The 15,279-nt window shown below is 39.8% G+C and overlaps 1 protein-coding gene across 7 annotated transcripts in view; it reads left to right on the forward strand.

Moving 5' to 3' along the window:
- The first annotated feature begins 4,037 nt into the window (after positions 1–4,037).
- The window catches only part of exoc6 (exocyst complex component 6), a 43,004-nt gene continuing 31,762 nt past the window's right edge, over positions 4,038–15,279 (forward strand). For 4 of the 7 annotated variants that reach the window (XM_085761207.1, XM_085761208.1, XM_085761209.1 and 1 more), the window contains exons 1-4: positions 4,038–4,273; positions 11,631–11,802; positions 13,970–14,017; positions 14,218–14,308. In XM_085761207.1, coding sequence (XP_085617333.1) covers positions 4,092–4,273; positions 11,631–11,802; positions 13,970–14,017; positions 14,218–14,308 — 493 coding nt within the window. In that variant the 5' untranslated portion in view covers positions 4,038–4,091. Of the gene's footprint in view, positions 4,274–5,210; positions 5,338–11,630; positions 11,803–13,969; positions 14,018–14,217; positions 14,309–15,279 lie in introns of those variants that run through there. The other 3 variants (XM_085761211.1, XM_085761212.1, XM_085761210.1) reach the window with 2 other exon arrangements.

The following is a 15,279-nucleotide window of genomic DNA, read 5'->3' on the forward strand; positions in this document are numbered from 1 at the left end:
TAAGTTGTTAACTTTCCATTTACTTGCACTCGCACTATTAACCTCACATCCAAAATGTAACCGGACATCTGACGATCAACTGTTGTGATCCTTTCAGTGGTTTTCAGTGTCAGCTATTAAAAAGAGGATGATTTAAAAGTATGAGCCAAATCATTCATTGAGTGGAAATCCAGACAGGAAAAGCTGCACGCTGCAGAGTTGCAGGGCAGGATGTACAAGTGGACATCCAGAGGCCAACAGCACAATATGATGCCACTGCACACACTCATCCGCTCTCGTCTCTTCCTGTTTTCTAACTTCATCTCTTCCCTTTCACTCTGATGCAACACTTTTACTGTTGACAGTTAGTAACTGCACTAACTGTTATCTATCCAAATTAATGTATTAGCTGATTACCGTGCATGTGTTTTCATGGCTGTTTAAGGCTAAATAGAGAAACAAGAAAAATCTCATAAGAATGTGCAGATGTGTCAGTTTGAGCTGTACAGTAAACTACAGTAAATGTCACTAGAATCATGTGATGATCAAACAGGAAACTGAAAGCCACTCACACAAGGCGCATTTACTGTATGTGAACAGTTTCTAATCAGCATCATCTTTTGAACTCAGTGGAGTTTCTTTAGACAATGTGAGCATCTGTATGACTGGAAACAGGTCTGTAGTATAAAACATATAGGCCTACATTTATTATGTAAAGAAAATAGTGAATACATAGACATTTTGAAGAAAAAACAGAAGTATGATAAATTGTTGTAGCATTTTATTTCATTTCTTCGTTCGTGATTTGATGATGCACCATGCAAGATTTTTTTTAATTTTATTGTCATCATCATTTTGCAGCGTGAGATTTTCAAAGCTAAAATGCAGCACATGTGAGACCTTAGTCCAGACAGGTGGAGGGCAGAACAATCAATGTACTGTTAGTTGGAATTTCTTAAGTGATAACATTACAAACCAGATATTCTAATGTTATGAACCACCGGTCTCTGACTGGACTGTTTTCACCATGATCATCTTGCAGCTGCAAAGGTTAGAGGATTTCCAACAGCTTGAACTCACTCTAAAGAAGCTGGAAGCAGTCCTATGGAAAGGTTAAAATGTAGCCTAAGTTTCTAATGTGTTAATGCACTAAAAACTCTCTTTATGTTCCTCATCTTCTCAAGTTTAAAGAAAAAACTCACTCAAAGTTACCTGAGAGAGAAAAGCAGCATTGTTTCCCTGATAAAAATCTTCTACAGAGACTGCAGACAAAACAATCATTTTTACATAGGAAGTCAGAAAGTCAGTGAAATGATCTGGACGTATCTGAGTGGCAGTCAGCTCTCTATCTTATCTGCTTTTGGCATAGGATATTCTGCAAGGGAAGGAGATAATGATGTTCCACAACTCCTTGGAGCAGCAACATTTAAAGCAGCATCACAACACCTGTTTTATGATTGTCATCCATAGAAATTCACAAATATGTACTTCTCTTCCTCTTTTAATTACAATTTACAATTAATATAATCATCATAACAAAATACTAGATAGGCCTACATAAATGTGTATGCAGTCAGTCAATAAAGTGCCCATACCAGGAAACTTTACTCTGTATACTACTACTGTCAGGAAGGAGTATTTATCCTCCATCTTATAAACAAAGTTAATTTAAAAAGAAAACTCAGTAATTGAACTCCTAAGTCTTGGGCCTCTTTTTGACCACAGCCCTGATGATTCATTTCGGTACCATTACAGGAAGTTTGTCACACAATGAGGGGGAAAGTATGTGAAACATCAGTTATTTTGAGTGCATTTTGCCATAACAACAAACACTGTAACCATGCAATACAGATACAATAAATGTTTTTAATGTTGTAACTGAATCTAGCCAAATTATTCCAGTTAGTCATCTACAGTTTGTACTGTAGGCTACTTCTGTTAGGAAACGGACATGTAGTTTACTCACTGACACAGTGTTAGTATTTTGATAAGGTGCTTCTGTGTGTGTATGCCACCTATTATGCTGCTATCTGCGCTGAAGATGTGTCTGCTTTCCACAGATAAGGCTGCGTAGACTCCGTCGTTTTACAATCAACTTTTTGACTATTTCTTTATCAGTGCCTGGCTGATACAGAAGAGGACCCAGATACAGATTCTCTGTTGTTTTATAATCTCTCACAGGCTCTTTGATCCCCTACTGACAACTTTTAAGAACACTTGTATGTGCATGTACACTATGCTCCAAAACTATGGGATACCCAAGTGAAATAAAACTACTTTACCTTTTTACGGACTGTCACTTTAATTTAATTTCTTCTATTTTCATTATTCCATCTATTGCTGTATTTTTCAGTATGAACATAAGCATATCAAATTAGCACGTGTTAGTATCCAAGGATGCACTTTAACAAGCAGCATATTTGCCAAACCTTCTGTCTCATGGCTATGTGTATGGTAGGCTATACAAGTATCACCCAGAGCCCTGAGCACCTGCAATATCTTCAATATAAACCTCACCTGTTGATGCAGGCTTGTGTGTAAAGGACACTGCAGGCCAAATTAATTTTAGTTAGAATAGTTAAACGATTATTTACTAAATTATCATTACTCAATGACAACATGTAGTAAAGTCATCGCTCCATATGTTATAATGTCCAACAATCCAGCAGCCCACTTCACACAATTTCAATCGTGTGGACACATGAACAAAGCCAGTAACAAACCCATCAGCCATGTGTTTATGGTCTGTTCAGCTGTAAGACAGAATGTCTGTGAGGTGATGACCTCAGTGTGACTATGGGCCACTTATCCCATATTCACAGATACGCTGCAATCAGAGAGACATGAAAAACATAAAGGAAAACATCTTTGAAAAACCACAAACACATTCTTTACATCAGTGTGTGTGTGTGTGTGTGTGTGTGTGTGTGTGTGTGTGTGTGTGTGTGTGACTCACTTCTTGTTTTTGGTGGAGTAATAAGGAAACTCATAGTCAGGGCTTTTGTAAAGGGCTCATTGTCAACTACTACATCCACACTCCTAATGGCCCAATCCATTTTGAGAAGAATAGCAGGAAATAGAAAGTGGTTGTGTAAGCTGGTCAAGGTCTGCAGCTTTACTCAAAGTGTAATTTCAGAAAATGTGGTGACCTTTCCATGGTACCATTAGTGGGCCTCTGACACACTGACACAATGTGAAAAGAGTGTCAAATAATATTTATTACACTGCACAACCACTTATTAGGAGATTATAAGGAAACCCACATACATAAACACACACGCACACAACATTGAATGACAACAGTACTATGGAAGATGTGAGTGCTCAGCGTTATACAGTTTGATGTATTTCAGTCTACTTAAACTCACTTCATTTCAGGGGGAAATGTTGTAGTTTTACTTATTTAACAGTTTTTACTCGAAGAAAAGTAAGTTATTTTGCTCTACCCAGGTTACATTTTCATTCATTGTAAACCATTTTAATCTTACAGAAACTGAGGGAATGTTTTATAAAATACACAGTGAAGGATTGCAGATTTTTTTTCTTTCTTTTTCTTATTTATTTATTTTTTTTACAGTACAATGTGACCCATACTGTATAGGCTAAATTATGTTTCAATGAAGTTAGATATTTTTTTCCAAGTCTATCTCTAATCAGTAGTGACATGTCTGTATATTGAAAAGGCTCCACAGTCCTCGATCTGTTTAAATTGGGATTTAGACTCGCTCCATGCTGCATGTCGGGTAGCACCGTCTCTGTAACTTTCCATAAACTCAAGCCAACATTCACACACATATCACGTCGTGACCGGCCAGCTGCTGTGTATGTGCTGGGTAAAGCCAACAGGCCAGGCTTCTTCATGTATTTCCTTTAGGGTATACCTTACAGAAAATGTTAACACAGAGCAGCTGAAGTTACTGTTGGTGGTTTCAAAGTCCAGTGAATCACAAGGTCTCTTTTTCCTGTTGCACCCTCATTTTCTGCTGACCATAGCAGGTGCCCTGGAATCTGCCACACACACACACACACACACACACACACACACACACACACACATACAGACAGACACAGACACAGACACAGCCACAGACGGCTCTTGGTCGCTCTCACTCATGCAGGGATCTTGGTCGTCACACTTAAGTGCAAAGAGAGAAATGACCAGTGACAGGGTCCATGCTGCTCTACCTGACCCCCCCAGTCAAAATGAAGAGGACAACAAAGAGGAAGAGAAAACGTTTGGGAACATCTTTGCAGAGCTAGAATCTGTGGACCTCCCTCTAGGAACCACCTTAAGGTAAACTCATTCATCTGCTTCGGAAACTGAGAGATTAAAATACTGCCTGATCTTAATATCCTGTGGTTTATGTGATTTTAAAGGGAGGGGGGTATACATGTGGTTTTCTGTCCTTTCCATTCTTTTTCTGTTATGTTTTATCTGTAAAGTACTTTGTGCATTTGCTTGAAAGGTTCTATAAAAATGAAAATTATTATTATTAATTAGCCTATTATTATTATTATTATTATTATTATTATTATTATTATTATTATTATTGGTATTATTATTATGGCCTATACATCAATAATGAAGATGAGTGCATGTGGTCCACTGCTGTATTTGACAGGGAAATAAATGTTTGGTTATTTTGTTTTGATTTTTCTTAAATTTTTTATTTTTTTCGCTGGGACCATGTAAGGCTGAAAGAAATACTTCCTCTTCTGCATGATTTGTGGCAACAACCTATTAATTTTAATTTCCGTAATCAAAATGTGATTTTTAAATAGCAGACACAAGTGTCAAAGATGGGCCAGACCTAGTCTCAGAGACAGATTTCTCCCAATGGAGACAATAAAAGTAAACTAATAAATCCACATGAGGCTGATTTTATATGGTGTTAGTGCACAAATATACAGATGTAATTATTGAAAACATTATTATTAATTATTATTAATTCTTATGTATTATTTTATTAGATTAATATCAATCAATCTGTAATTCAACGATGCAGCCAACAGCCAACAACCCAACTGGTTCACCATGTTGGCCACAGCAGCGTCTTTTGGGTGCAGGTCTGCTGATGCTCTGACCAACACTACTGTAACATAGGTAAGGGGGTGTGTGGAAACAAAGCTGCTGCCGCTGCAACCATCACAGCTGTAGTGCGCCCCCTGCAGGCCGGACCCTGACCTGTAGCCGTACCACCGCTGCAGCTGCAGTCACAGCCACAACACACACACACACTCACACACACATACAACAATCATGGCGGAGAATGAAACCCTGGAGTGCATAACGGAGCACGAGCGCATTTTACAGGAAATAGAGAGCACCGACACGGCCTGTGTCGGTCCCACTCTCCGGTGAGACGTAATGTCTTCTTACAGAGGACTCACCGACCGTCACGTCTCTGTGTTTGCTTACGTCGCCTACAATACCGTACCTTTTGTTCACGGGCTAGCTTAGCTCAGCTAGCCACCGGCAGGCTAACGTTAGCAGTATCTGACAGGAGGTTGTTTATATTTTGTTTTATATCTGACAGGAGGTTTTTTATTTATTTGTTTATTTATTTATTTTTTATATCTGTCAGTTTCATGGAGTGGAAATGAGGCTGGAGCCCAGCTGGGGCTGCTAGCTAACAGGCTAACATTGAGCAGTGTTTCAGTCGTTTTAACGCAGCTGTGCTAAAAACCGAGTGTGTGTGTATGTGTCTGTGTCTGTGTGTGTGTGTGTGTGTGTGTGTGTTTGGGGGGTGGAGGGGGGGTTCCTGGTTGTGTGTGTGCTGATGGACGCCTGGTGACCTGTCAAAAATGTAAACATCGTCAGTGGGTGTGGCTGTGGGACTGCACATCCTACTGATGTTAACTAGCGATGCCAGTAATTCAGGCTAGTAGCTGGTGAGCAATAAATAGAAAGTTCACCCTGCTGCCTGTCATTCTGCTGTGCCATGGTTGGATGAGTCATCTTGAACCCCTTTGTGTTGTGTTGTGTTGTGTTGTGTTGTGTTATGTTGTGTTGTGGTTGCTGATTAGCTTATTGATGTGGTAATGGGATGTTGAATGGCTCAAGCTAACCCCCTCTAGCATGCTGCACTGGTTTTGACAAGTAGCTACCAGGCTACAGCTCCCAAGGCCACAGTGAGTGACATTAGTTAAACAAATGAGTGTTTATAAACAGACTGTAGCTTCCACCTGTCACATGTACCTGTCGTAATGTGTAGACAGGCTAGTCTTTTAGCACACCTGGGGAAACCGGTGAATGTCTGTTTCACCTCTGGCAGCTTGTTCTCTGTCTTTTATGATGCTATCTACACTGTCAGTCTTTTAACAGCACAGGACATCTAGGTTAGAGGTAATAAAATGTCAGTTATGCCCTTTGCCTTGTCACTGGCTCCTAAATGATCTTTGTCTGATCTTCAAAATCATAGTACAGATACAGAAATAGTCTCTATTGTGTTTTAATAGTATGTCCAGCGTCTGTTTATTATATTTTTCAAAGGCTTGTAATACAGTGTTAGAAATAATCTCTAATCTAAATGTGTTTTTAATAGTCCAGCTTCTATTTACAAGGCTTTGTATACAGTTGTAGATGCCCAGAGTTTCACGTCTCATGTTTCATTCTGTGATGATGACTTTGTGGTGAGCATCCCAAGTAAATGGACCCAGTATTGAAAACATTGAATGAAGACATAATTTGTGCTTTTATTTATTTGTACATTATTTGTGTTTGTGATAAAGAACAGTAATATACTCATAAGCAGGTCTAACCAACAAGCCGCTCTCGCACTAAAGTTTATTGGCATATAATGTTTGCTTAAGTTTTACTACTTATGACACAGGTCACTACGCTTGCTTATATACCAGCTCTAGTGTTTAGGCACTGTGGCCTTGCTGGGTGTGGACTGACCCACTGACAAAAAGAGGAAGTTGCAAGACATGGCGTTATGAAAGGGTTTTGTCTGATATACTGTATGTATTTAGGGATTGGTGTTATGGCTGACTGACTTTTCACATATTGGAAGCTAGAAGGATAAAGCATATTGTTTGCTGCCCAGAGGCCACTTTAGACGGGCTGAAGTATGCTTCCTGTCCTGACAGGAAGCAGGAAGATAGTGATCTATTTGTTTCAGCAACCACCTGCTTTCAATTATTAATAGCAGGAAAGAGGAAACTCATATGGCAGCATGGAGACTGATGATTACTGGGCTGCACGGACAGGCTTGTGTCTAGTTTGCATGTCAGATCATTGACGACCTCTGTGGTAATGGGCTATTTGCCAAGAGCACCAAACATTAGCCAGTGCCACCTTACTGTTGTAACGAGTTGCTGCGTTTCCCTTCATCATGTTGTGGGTTTTTTGGTCAGTTAAAGCAACTGCTCTTTATATTCTGCAGGTTAAACACACTCAAAAAAGTAATTTTTTTCTCAGCAGGGATACGAAATGAGGAAGAGCGTTTTACCTAACGGCTCTAAAACACACAGTAGTCAGTCATCACTTTGGGCTTGTGGTTTAGAGATATGACCCACTAATAATTGCTTTTCTATTTCTTTTATCAGTTTTAACGTTGGGTTTGTCTTTTAGCAGCTCTGCTATCGTCCAACTCCTCTGCAAAGTATTTGAAAGTGAGAATGGACATTTGATAAGATGAAGCAGCAGCTGATTTGTTAAACAAAATGTCTGCAACTGCTGCTTTGTCGCTCACAGAGGTCAGGTCTACTGGATGTGGTTTGTTGGATGCTGCGTATTGTTAGTCAGAACAATGGGGTTTTAGGATTTTTCGTATCTGGACTCTTATGAATAGGAAACAAGGACATCTGGAAGTTTGGTTAAAATTTGTTTAAAAAAAGAAAAATGAAACAAAAATGGGCACAATGATTATTCCCTATTCAATTTATTTAATACAACAAGCAGAAAACTGCGTCACTGATTGATTATCTGACTTTACTATAACATAGTTGTTGTTTTGGGTTAAATGTTTCAGAATATGTTACTAGATGTTTCAGTGAGGATTTGAGCAATTTTCTCAACTGAATTAGTTCTCAACTAATTATTATTTTGATATTTCATTTCACGCTCAATGCATTAACTGATGCATTAGCCTTTGTTGGCAGGTTTAACAATGTCAGCAGCGCAGCCAGTTTTGCTGCATTACAATTGTCAGACTATGCTTGAATATTGATTATTTCTATCACAACTTGGATTTCACTCAATTGATGCTTTAATGTTCAGTCATACTACAATCGCAACAATAAAGTACATCTGCCCTTACTGTACTGACTGGGCATGGCAGTGAGCTGAGAGAGCAGTAATATTAAACTAACGTCAGGTATATTGTGTATTGAACTTGACCAAAATCTCAAAAAGACTTTGAGAAATAGATGCATGCAAAGACAATGTTGGTGTCCAGTCACACCCATGAGTGGAGTGGCGTTTCTGAGAATCATTACACCTCAGACTGCAGCTGTGATCTTACCATAAAGGTGGTTAATGTGTTGCCTCAACACACAGTTGCACAGTTGCGACAGTTTAACAGTTTATCGACCCGGTGTGAGCGACCATGGAGGTGTTCAGGGTAGTTCTTGGCGTGTATTTGAAGGAAAGTAACACAAACCATGAAATTTATAGATTAGAATTGTATAAAATGTGCAGTGTGACAACTAATTATTTAGTGACAATTAATGAAATGAAATGAAATGTTGTCAACAATATATCTATTTAGTTTTTGAGTAAAAGACTGTGATGATATTTCAAACAAATAACAAAAGCAAAATCTTGGTAAGAATGTCTTAGGCTATTGTTTTTTTTTCAGTGGTGACCTTGAGATATTTTACAGTGTAAACATAATGTTCAATCTATGAGACATGCTCAAGCTGTTGTTTACAACAGCAGAGCTGCTAGGTGCAGCTCTACATACAGCAGTGATATTTTATCAGAACCAGTGTGGAAACTTGTCATGACTCAGTATGTAACTTGAAACCTGACTTTATATAATCATTGACTTTAGATATGTCAATGAGAAAACAGAAACACACAAACCCTGGCACGGCTCAGGTTGTGTTGTGTCGGTCAGTTGGTCCACTTCTCTGCTCTCTCTGGACTGAAATGTCTCTGTGATCGGTCTAAAACAGATCACACTACACATTAATCACATTCATCTTTAAATCCTGTGCCTATAAATGACAGGAATCATCAGACTCTATGACAACACCCAGATCTGTCGCCTAAGGTTTAATGTGTGAGGTAGCACTGAGCTCGATGTAAATTTCCCCCCATCGCCTCTTTGGATCAATAATTAGGATCTGGTTTCATCAGCTTTATATCGCTGCTCTGCCTTCACTAGATGGCGCTGTTGCTCCAGGTCAGATGAATGGTGACAGTAGTGTAGTAGGCCATGGGCTCACAGACTGTGTCAGTTGGGAATCCTTGTTAATCATTTCCAAAACATTCTCATTATATCAGAAACAAATTAAATTTAAATGTTAACCTATGTTATTGGTTTTTGTTGTTTTGTAATCTAGCTGTTAAATCAGCTCAATCACTTTAGATGGAGCTTTTGTTACAATATCAATGTGGCCTCAGTTCAGTTGTGACCCTGAAGGCACCGTCTGTTGATGAGTCACTGTCTCCTCTGCTCAGAGACACATGTGCAGTAGCTGCTGGTGGAGACAGGCTCCAGCCAGTCTGTTTTCAACACACTGCATCTGCAAGCTGGGCGCTCCTCACATTTTGACAATGTACATGGTTTTACTAAAAAGAATGAAGGTCAAAACCCCCAAAATATGCATAAATAAGACCAAAATAAAGCAAATGTGGAGCCCGGAAGAAATCAAAATGATAAACGGCTGAATTAATGTTTAGTTTAGTTTAGTTTATTTATTTATTTCATTCATTTATCGAGCATAAAAACAAAAAATAAAATAAATATACTGTAACTCTTGAATGAAAGGGGGCAGAAAGAAGCAAACTTATATTGTCTACCCCTTGTTACAAATAATTAATTCACAAATTAGATAGTACCTACATCCAAGCAAAGAAGAAATGGAAGTAGAATTAAGACCATGATTTTAAAAAATCTACAATTTGCATTAATCTGCAAACAGCCGGACAGTTTGCAGATTAATGCAAATTGTAGACGCAGGTTTCCGGTGGACACCTGCGTCTTCCCATTTATCAGCTGTTGGGAATTTCAGTTCACCAGAGGTCTTGGTTTTGTGTGGGGGTGTGCACATTAACAGGCTGTCTTCACCAGAGATGGAGATGATTGTTGTTGATACCTAATAGCAGTGAGTCATTCTTTAAAAGCCTCCTACAACAAAATGTACTCCTGTGCAATGACATGCAAAAATAATGATGGAGGTCGTGGTGAGAACAAGTGGAGAGTTCACTGTTTCTACCTGAACTGTCTGGGTGTGCTACAGTTGTTATTCTGGGACAGTGTAACTAAAACTGAGGACATTGCTCATATGCGATGCTTTTGTGAGATAGGATGGGTCATTTTTTATGCGTAACTGACACAAGGATGTTTTGGAGTGGGAGAAAAATGACGTGTTAAAACATTTCCCATGATCAGCCCTCTGACATATGAACATCATGAACCTGAGATGAGCATAACATCACCATTTAAAATGACTGTTAATAGCACAGCTCTTCTCTTCGGTTAAAGACAAAGAAAATATTTATGTTAATGATTTTTAATAGATTATATGGGGCGTCGATAAACAGCTGCCTGAGGCCAAAGCTGACTTCCTAACAGCAGCAGTGCTTGACCATGTCAGATCAACATTCTCCCTGCATGTGATTTACTTTAGCACCATCCAAGATGAGCCACAGTTTGAGCATTTGCTTCAGGGATGTCTGTCAGATGAAGTGTGGCTAACTAGTGTGGCTGCCTGTTTGTTACAGTGGCCAGAGTGGTACCGCAACAACAGAAGCTCCTGTATGCCAGAGAGTGTTCACCATGTATACTGCCTTTATAAAGAGACTTCTGTACAACAGTTTGAATGATACATCATCACACAGTATTTACACTTTGTTATATAACTATTTAAATGGATAGTTAAACATTTTGGCAAATTGGCCCATTGCCATAATCGCTATAGTCATAGCAGTAGGCAGTAGTGCCTTTAATTGACGGTGCAAGCAATTTTTAGAACGGCGGAGCAGAGCCGTGAGCTGCTCAGGGCTACGCTACGGAGGCTAATGGAATTTCTTGGTTTCCCTCATCAAACTCATCAAATACACAATCCAACAACTCCAAAACGCTCTCATGGACAAGTTGTGACCTGCACATTCACCACGCTATGAGATAATAACGGAACGTTACGAGATGGAGTTGTTTTCGAGGCAAATGCAGAGACTGCTTGCTGAAAAACTGCCTCCGATGGGAACGTGCATCAGCGGTTTTGCATGAATTTACCGTGAAAACAACTCCATAACGTTCCGTTAGAGTAACACACCAGGGATTAAACTAAATACTGTAAACTGTTTACTTGTTTTTTGTACACTGTGACACCTTAAGTTTTTGTAGAATAACACAAACTCCAACACAAATCTTTGTTCAGTGGGTTCAGTGATCCAATCCTGTTCATCCTGTTTTCTCTGCTTTGCCTTCCTCTCTCTCCTGCACTATGTTGATCAACTCTTCTGTGTCTTCTAGGTCTATTTATGATGACCAGCCCAACGCCCACAAGCGCTTCATGGAAAAGCTGGATGCCAGGATAAGGAACCATGACCGCGAGATCGAGAAGATGTGCAATTTCCACCACCAAGGCTTTGTGGACGCCATTACAGAACTGCTCAAAGTCCGCACTGATGCAGAGAAACTGATGGTAAGAGGCGTCGCTGTAAAGGAGACTACAGTTCGCTCACTTTTGAATCGTCTAAACACACACTAAATTATGTCTGCTATTTTTCTACTTTTGGCTTGACCAATGCAATATCGTTCCATTCATTCATCTCCACATAGCGCTCTTTTTCCGCTATTGTCGTTCACACACACAGACAAGTGTGGTGGATGGTTCGACCCCCCGCCACAGTCTCCTTGCAAACCTGTGGGAAACACTGCAGTTTTATTCAGAATTGCATTTTCCCCTATTTTTTTCTGATTATTTGTGTCCATGTAAACATAGCTAATGTTTGGTTGCAAATAAAAAAAAGTTGATCAAAATCTTACAGTTACAACCTGGTGGGTAGGACAAAGCGTATCTGTCAATCATCCGCCTCGAGGTGACAAGCTAAAGCCTCCCTGTGGTCCTAGAGTTTGCAGGACTTAGTGTGAGCGAGTTATGGTATCTAATGAGAAGAGACACTGTCCCATAATGGAGAGGTCATAGGCTCTACCACTGGTAGAGTCTTGGTGAAGTTTCTAGCATTGTTGCTTCACTCCTTCTCTGGTACCATTCCCTTGCTGGAAGAAAAAAGAAGCGGTGATTATGTAGTCAGTCCCTTTTGTTTGAAAGCCTCACTGTTGAAAGGATTGTCATCAAAAAGCCGACTGGTCAATTGGGTCATGGTTCTCAGCCGTGTGACAAGAGCCGAGAGTTCAAAAATCCTCATCCAGAATCGAGAAGTTTGTCACTGAATCTGTGAGAAAGAGCCTGTCACAAGCCATTAAACCCCATGAAAGGCCCAGTGCACCAGCGATGGGTTCAGGTCCTCACTGCCTGGTTAATCTGAATTTTCCTGCCTTTGTCCTTGCCCCTTCATGGACAATGAGCTGATTACAAGGCTGAGCAGCTGCAGCGAGGGAGGTAGAGAGGGAAAAGAGAGGGCATGGAGAGGGGGAGCAGACAGAGGGAGGACAGACAGATAGACATGTGACAGCATGTATGACTGCACCGTCCGACACCGAGGTATTCATACGCTCTGAGAAAAGTCCTCAACAGTCCAAACTGTTGGGAGAAAAAAATAGTGCCAATGCAGAGAAAGTCACAGAGTAAAACCAGAATGTCTTAAAGTGAGTCTGACTCTGTCGACATCAACGTGCTGTTGAAATGTGAAGTCCAACCAAACAAACAAACAAAGAGGGCGACCTGTAGGTTACATATCAATATACTGTATATGAAAATAATATGCAAGGCAGTCATTCCAACTTCAACCACTATCGTAAAATGTTTTCCAAAATAATCACATGATGATTCTAACACTGTATAAGTACACACTATTAAGATTATAAATGTTTTACTCATCATTGATAAGCGCTAACTGCATACTAATGAGTATTCATGCGTTATAAATGAAGAATTCAGTATTTATTAATACTTAACTAATGCTTAATAGTGTGTACTTATAAAGTGTTACCAAAAAAACTATATATCATGCAGCTGCACACATTCTGTACATATCTATACATTTATGTTTATCAACTTGCTTCACTGCCTCACTGTTGAAGCCCATTGGTCACTTCAGAAGATGTGAAGCTTACAGTAAGTTTTAAAACTCCCATACTGTAGGTGGTCGAAACGTTGTTGTTTATTAATAAAAAGAAATATATATATATAAAAATTGGGAGGACTACTGTGCAGACAGTTTTCCTTTTCTTTTGCCTACGTTTTAAAACTCCTCACAACATAGTTTATTTTAAAACAAAAGACACAGTGACTTCCTATGAGAGATGGCCAATGTAGTTTATAACAAATGTTACTCAAATAAGAGGAAATAGAGCATTGTTTCAAATAGGCACATTTATCCATGTCGTACTTTTTTTTTTTAGCAACATGAGGTTGTGTGTGTGTGTGTGGAAATGAGTCAAAATAAACTTCTATGGCCCATTAATCGGCAACAGTGGAGCTCAGAGGAATAAGACATGTGGGATTTGGTGTTAATAGGTAAAACATAAATGCCAGCAGACTTGCATGTGAAGGTCCAGTAAAAGTGAGTGTTGTAGACTGTAAAACATAAAATCAAGTTAAGAGGCATTGGTTCTAGAGGCAATAATAATAAAGAAAGAATGTTTAGGCTGTGCAGTTAAACTTGTGTTTGTGTTTGCTCTCCTAGGGTCAAGTGACAGACACTAATCGAAGACTACAAGAAGCCGGGAGGGAGGTAAGGCCACGTATTCCCGTATGCATGAATGTGCAGAGGACAAAAAAAAACGGTGCTTTTTATTGTGCTGTCAGGACGTATGTGGGCTCGTTAACTCCGAAGACAGTCCTGCATGAGACATGACCGTTCTTTAACCCAGCAGTTAAAGAGTGGTGGCCTCTCTCTCATTGTCTCCCTCCGCTGTGCGTTCCTGCCCTCAGGTGACAGCTCAGACGCAGGAGGTGATTTGCTGTCGGATCCAGCAGAGGAACATGGCCACGACCGTGGAGAAGCTCCAGCTCTGTATACCAGGTACCACCGCTGCCTGTGTGACGGTGATGATATTTTAAAGGGATAGTTCAACATTTTGGCAAATTGGCCTGCGCGGCGAGCTGCTCAGAGCTACGCTACGGAGGCTAATGGGATTTCTTGCTTTCCCTCATCAAACTCATCAAATACACAATCCAACAACTCCAAAACGCTCTCGTGGACAAGTTGTGACCTGCACATTCACCACGCTATGAGATAATAACGGAACGTTATGAGACAGAGTTGTTTTAGAGGTAAATACAGAGACTGCTTGCTGAAAAACTGTCCCTGAAGGCAACGCGCATCACCGGTTTTGCATGAATTTACCTCTAAAACAACTACGTCTCGTAACGTTCCGTCATTATCTCATAGCGTGATGAATGTGCAGGTCACAACTTCCATGAGAGCGTTTTGGAGTTGTTGGATTGTGTAGTTGATGAGTTTAATGAGGGAAACCAAGCAATTCTATTAGCCTCCATAGCGTAGCTCTGAGCAGCTGGCGGCTCTGCTCCACCGTTCTAAAAATAGCTTGCACCGACAATTAAAGGTAACGAACCTACTGCTATGACTATAGGGATTATGGCAATGGGCCAATTTGCTAAAATGTTGAACTATCCCTTTAAGTATGTTCAAGCGCAGAGGGAATGAAATGTTGAGTGAGTAGCAGGGTTCCCACAATTTCTAAGTATGGAGAGATTAAGATGTAAGAGATTACATTTTACAATTCATGAGACTGTTTCATAAGTTAGAGACACAAACTGCACACCTCTAAATCAAAATAATGGGGGTGAGAGAGGAATAAACATAGAAACAAACTGGTTAAATGTACAAAATAGACTACAACTGGAAAATGATTTCAAGAAAAGAGTGGGAACCCTGAGTAGCTTTCTCCCTAACAAAGCTGAAGACCCACAAGTATTCAGATTGTGATAATAACAAGAGCTTATGTAATAAGATAATTTTAGAGCTTCCTG

The sequence above is a fragment of the Trachurus japonicus genome, chromosome 19, assembly GCF_045865225.1.
Source record: "Trachurus japonicus isolate A0001 chromosome 19, Traja_1.0".
Taxonomy (NCBI): Eukaryota; Metazoa; Chordata; class Actinopteri; order Carangiformes; family Carangidae; genus Trachurus; species Trachurus japonicus.